Source organism: Vanessa cardui, chromosome 7 (genome assembly GCF_905220365.1).
Source record: "Vanessa cardui chromosome 7, ilVanCard2.1, whole genome shotgun sequence".
In the NCBI taxonomy this organism is placed as follows: Eukaryota; Metazoa; Arthropoda; class Insecta; order Lepidoptera; family Nymphalidae; genus Vanessa; species Vanessa cardui.
In genome coordinates this window covers 458,979-464,810 of record NC_061129.1, presented here as the reverse complement: position 1 = coordinate 464,810, position 5,832 = coordinate 458,979, and the positions used below count along the sequence as shown (strand labels likewise).

General features: G+C 30.7%; 1 protein-coding gene across 1 annotated transcript; it reads left to right on the top strand.

Annotated features, from left to right (window-relative positions):
• Positions 1 to 1,174: 1,174 nt before the first annotated feature.
• On the top strand, positions 1,175 to 2,038 carry LOC124530902 (carbonyl reductase [NADPH] 3-like). Its single transcript, XM_047105270.1, has one exon. It carries the CDS (start codon positions 1,175 to 1,177, stop codon positions 2,036 to 2,038), a length of 864 nt encoding a protein of 287 aa, XP_046961226.1.
• Positions 2,039 to 5,832: the final 3,794 nt, after the last annotated feature.

Below are 5,832 nucleotides of genomic sequence, written 5' to 3'. Positions count from 1 at the left end.
TTATTTTATTGTAAATGTATTTATTTCAATTAATTTATGTTAACTTTCGTGTTTGGTTTAATTATTTTAGTCATTACCCATGGTAACAGTATACAGTACAAATGCATCATATTTATTATTTATCAATCGTTTAAAATAATGAAAAATAACTATTCAATTAGTAATACGAGAAAAAATCCTTTTAGTATAGTTTCTAATTCTTTAGAGGGTAAATAAAGTTCCAAGAAATATATTATCACATTCAAACATTATAAAAGAACCGTATGAAAAGATTAAATCGTTTAACAACACAGCCGGTGGTGGAGTACTCTGACAGAGGAATCCTTGCTCTCGGCGCAATGCGGGCGCCGCTCGAGTGTCTTGCATTATGCATTTTTCCTCGCGCTGCTCTTTCGCTCGTCACGTGTTGTGAAATGTTCACATATCCTCCAGAAGTAATTATGCAAATTTAAGTCCAGCTGCAGCTCAGACTGGTCGTAAGATTCGTTATTATAAAAACGAACTATTCAGTAGTTTTCTTTCACCACTAGCATTTGTTGTATATGTTTTCCAATATTTTACGCGTGCGAGCAGGTTTTGGAATCTCATCATGATTTAACGGAAAACCTTCGTTGATACCCCCGATTTCATAAATCAACTCATGATTATAACATCCTATGTAAGATGATGGACTAAGACTCTATCTAAATTTATTTTATAAAGTAGATCAAATAATTTTCATGTTATGGCAGAAAAGTAGCCACACGAAAATACAGAAATTACAGATACTATTACAGAAACTGTTTTCTGATTTGCGGCAAACGTGCGCGCGTGAGGGTTGTTAGAAGCACCCTCCCTTTCCACGCAACACATTATTATTCAAGGGAGAAACTAAAGGTAAAATGTTTCTTAGATGATTTTGTATGCCATCGCGGATTTATGATGATACGTAAAAATTTAATATTGATGCACAATTTCGTATTCAACTATCAAACATTAAACCAATACAATTTTGTTAGCTAATCGTCGTTAAACTCATTTTATTTTATTTAGATTATTAGTGATTATATCAAAATAACAAAGATTTTTTATCAAAATAATACTGACCTAAATTCTATTGATAAAAAAGAATATATATTTTGGTGATATCAATTACATTTATTCAATACACATTATTATAAATATACTCATAGTCATGTCCAAAGTCGCTGTTGTGACTGGCTCCAATAAGGGATTAGGCTTTGCCATTGTTAAGGGTTTGTGCCAAAGATTTGACGGAGTAGTTTTTTTAACTTCAAGAGATGATTCTCGCGGACAAAAAGCTGTCACAGAACTCAATAAAATAGGATTACATCCAGAGTACCATCAGCTCGATGTGGCGGACAAAGAAAGCGTTATAAGATTCAGAGATTTCATTAAACAAAAATATGGTGGAATAGATATTCTCATAAATAATGCTGCAGTAATTGACAATTTCACCTCTCCTTGTACTTACGAAGAAGGAAAAGAAATCATTAATATAAATTTTAAAAGTGTATTGATAACGCAAGAATTCATCTACCCGTTAGTAAAAAACAACGGCCGTATTCTCAACCTTTCAAGTAGCTGTGGTCATTTATCAAATTTAAGAAATAAGTATTGGATCGACAGACTTTCTAAAAGAGATTTAAAAATAGAAGATATCAATGACTTTATCGAGTGGTTCCTGGAATCGAAAAAGGATGGTACGTACAGTTCGGAAGATTTTGTAGATAATGGCGTAATAGCAGCATACAGAGTGGCCAAGATCGCTCTCAGTGCCATGACGATGATACAACAAAGGGAATTGGAAGCTAGGAATATATCTGTTAACTCGATGCATCCTGGACTGGTGCGTACGGATTTGACTAAGGGTTTGGGCTTTTATAGTATCGACCAGGCGGCTGAGACTCCACTCTACCTCGTACTTGATGCACCTCAAACGTTGAAAGGAGCTTATGTGTGGTTCGACAAAAGAGTTCTTGACTGGTACGACTACAAAGAGGATTACTATTTCACGTTTAAATCGCTGATGGTGTAAAAAATACGTATAAATATTATTTTAGAACTATACTGGTATATGTAATATACGAAGAAATTTTAGTTTTGTAAGGTCCGTATTCAATAAGAGAGCCTATAATTGTTATATGAATCACTAAAATTGTAATATGATTTGTCAATAAAATTTAAAATAAAAACATGCAAATGCCATGTCTATAACTTTCATGTTTTTACGTTACTTTTTAAAATTCTATTTACATAAAATTACAAATAGCCATAGTTCTGGGATTAAAAGTGGGTACATACAAGTTCGGTGAAAATGTGGGTGCTGAATACATTTTCACTGTCTTAGCGTCTCTTGAGCTAAAGGGGTTCTCTGTGCCCCGGGTCCCGACTTTATTTAAGACGTGTATTGGTGGATCAACTATTGGGGCATCACGAGAGCACTGGCGAATTCCATTTTCATGACTAAAATGACTAGACTTCGAATCCAAAAAAAAATCCTTGAACTAGAAATAAAGACACGAATGTTCTATTTTTGTACAATTATGGAGATTAGAGTCCTCTTAGAGACAGCAAGAAGTCGTGTGTTCCCACTGTATGAAGTACGCTCAATCACAAGTAATTTATCAATAACATGTGACTAATAGATTCAAGAAAACCCCTGTGAATTGAGATGTAGTTACTTAAATTATTTGACAGAAAATTATTTAAGTGCACTTAGTTTCAACAACTTAGAAACTTTACATATTGTGTATTTAACCGCTACTCGAATAGTATCTGTAAAGTAGAAATATATAACAAGAGTACAATAGACTCTTTTGAATAAGCCGTAAATGTTACTTCGGCGACAAAGTTAACACTTTTGTTACCGAAAGCGATTTCCTAAGAATACAATTCTGTTTTACTTTATGAATAAAATTCATGATCAAACTTACATTTCTCAGTCAATACTTATGAATAAGAATATCTATTGTATCAAGGCACTTTTTAAAAATAAGATGAGCCTGTTATTACGTAAATGTTATATATACCATCGTTAATTCTGATTTTCCATAACACAAGTGCTTTAGCTACTTACATTGGGACCAGAGTAATGTATGTGATGTTGTCCAATATTTATATTTATTTATTTTTATAATTTAGTTTGTTAATAGTAATAGAGAGTCTATTGTTATTTGTTCTATAGGCAAGTCTCCATCATTTATAATTCCGTATGCAAACAGGAAAAGTCAGTCAATGATTAATCTCAAGTACATACAAAACTAATGTACCATATGCCATCTAGTTTCGAAGGTTTTAGTGGGTTGATGGTATAGCTCAAGCCTGAGATTTATTCGAATATTATTTTGATATCTGGGTTGATTATTGGTTTTGTGTTTTGATGTTAAATTGCGTAATTTCTAAATTTCTGACATTGTTTAATGCCCGCTCACATTAACAACACAAAATATAATAATTTATTTTTGGTGCACATAATTTATGTTTAGTAGATGTAGATAGATTAGTGTTGTTTCAATCACGTTAATATTATATGATTGAAATTTAATAAAGAGGTTGTTAAAGTAAGGCAAGCTGAACAAATTCAAATCTGGAGTGAATATAAAATTACTATAGTAATGTCGAAAATGTGTGGTAAAAATTGAGGTCAGATATTTAACGGAAACTGAAAAAACTGAAATAGAAGAATAAGACGCTTAAGTAATCTTTTGGTTAATGTTGGTTACGATTCACTTGGGTTTATCTGTGAGCAAATTCATTGAGAATTGAAATTTCTACGTAGAGTGTCAGAAAACGTTTTGCAGCATTGAGTAAAATATTACAACATTCAAAAGATATACGAATCGAAATTTATTTATCGCAAGTCGTGAGTCGGCTCTCAAAATGTTACTGTATTGCGGGTGTCTCCATTTATAATCTACTTGCCTTGAATTTTAATTGTTTTTAATACTCCTACTAAAAATGGATCGAAGGCTGATTTTAAATATTGTGGAATAAAACAGAACCATCAATGTTTTTAGATACATAGAATACTTGCGTTATTATAACAAATATTATTTTAATAAAATATTTTTTAAAAAAATAACATCGACTTCAAAGTGATAACTATTTAAATATGTATGATAATCGTATGTAAATATTTCTACATTTTGTTTTTCACTCAAAATCGTCCGACTTCATTAATACGTGTTTAAATGAAATTATTTTATTTCTTTTTATTTATCACTTTGAAGTCGGTGTTATTTTTTTAAAAGAATATTTTATTTTACTCTTTTTAGTGTTATTTTCTCAAAATAGAAATTAAAAGTCCTTATGTAACAAATGGTTATTTGTTGATTTTTTTAAATAGCGCTGAACCTATTTCAATAAAACTTATATCTGGAGCATGATATACCAAACAATAACAAAAGAAATGTTTAGTGAACCTGTACTTCTCTTCATAAAAGCTACTAAAAGGAGTATAAATCCATATATTAATGTTCAAAGAACTATTTCCTAACTCCTAGTAATTGAGGAATTACACCTTCCATCATCAGCTCAGCAGTATAATATTATGATTGCCAGAAGCAAATGCCAAAATATAACTTCAGAAAATATGTAAAACACGGTACATACGCCTATAAAATATGAGGGTTCCCCTCGATTTCTTCAGGATCACATCATCAGAACCTGTTCTAATTTATATGGGACCTACTAGAAGGTGCCACCCTTCAGACAAAAAAAGAATTTTTAAAATCGGTCCACGCGTCTTCGTGAAATCGGGGAACATACATAAAAAAAAGATTCCGACGAATTGATAACCTCCTCCTTTTTTGAAGTCGGTTAAAAACTTAAATAATAATGGATATTCTAATAAATCAACACAAAGAGAAGAAGATATATTAAATATATCATAACCAACATAATATTACAAGTTTAGCCGTTATGTTGTGAGTAATCTTGCATCATCACGATGTGCGCCCTGTCAGCGTGTCTGGCAGTCTGGGAAGACTTAATGCTGCTAACCTAAGTCATTTGATTCACCCCGATACATGTAGGGTAGGGTAGGGTTTCTTTAATATATATTTTTCATTTCTGCAAAATTCTGTTTAAGGAACTACGAACTACTAACCAGTGTAGTACTTCACTGGTTTTTGGATCACGAGTGGAAATTAAATATACTCTTTTTTTTTAAATATATGTAAGAATTTTGTATAAATTAATTAAACCAAAAATAGTAATGACGCTGTGAGACTTTGGTCCATGACGTAAGAACAAAAATCCAGTTCGGATATTGCTCTTACGTCTTGTAGCTTGTCCTTTTATTTATCTAAATTAAATTTCATTAAAGGACTTTATAGCTATATAGCCCTTAAAGGGTAATTTAAACACTGGATACATAATTGATAAGAAGAATAAAAATAAAGTATCTTTTGACACTTCTTTACTTCTACCAAAATTTCATTAAACATAATAAAAAAATAAAAAAAGCCATTTATTTCTCACCAAGTCCATTTTACACTATATATATTTAACAATTTAATAAAATAAATTAAACTTATGTTATGAAATTAACAGTAATATTAACTTTATATTATTAAATTAAGAACATATTCAACAATTTAGCAAAATGAAATAAATTAGACTTCGTAATATTAAATTATATTGTTTTTACATGAAGGTAAATAAGTTTTATTAATAATGTTATTATAATGAATTCTAAATTATATAATGCAGTGTTGTAGAATGTAAACGAAAAAGAGAATGTTTATATTCACAGATAAAGCTTATCAAGTTATGTCATACAGCGAAACGCGTTCATAATAATATTATTTATCTTTAATTAAAGATAAT

Bases quoted from the DNA above. Each gene is read 5' to 3' on its own strand.
- LOC124530902 (XM_047105270.1), top strand. From the start codon at position 1,175: ATGTCCAAAGTCGCTGTTGTGACTGGCTCCAATAAGGGATTAGGCTTT.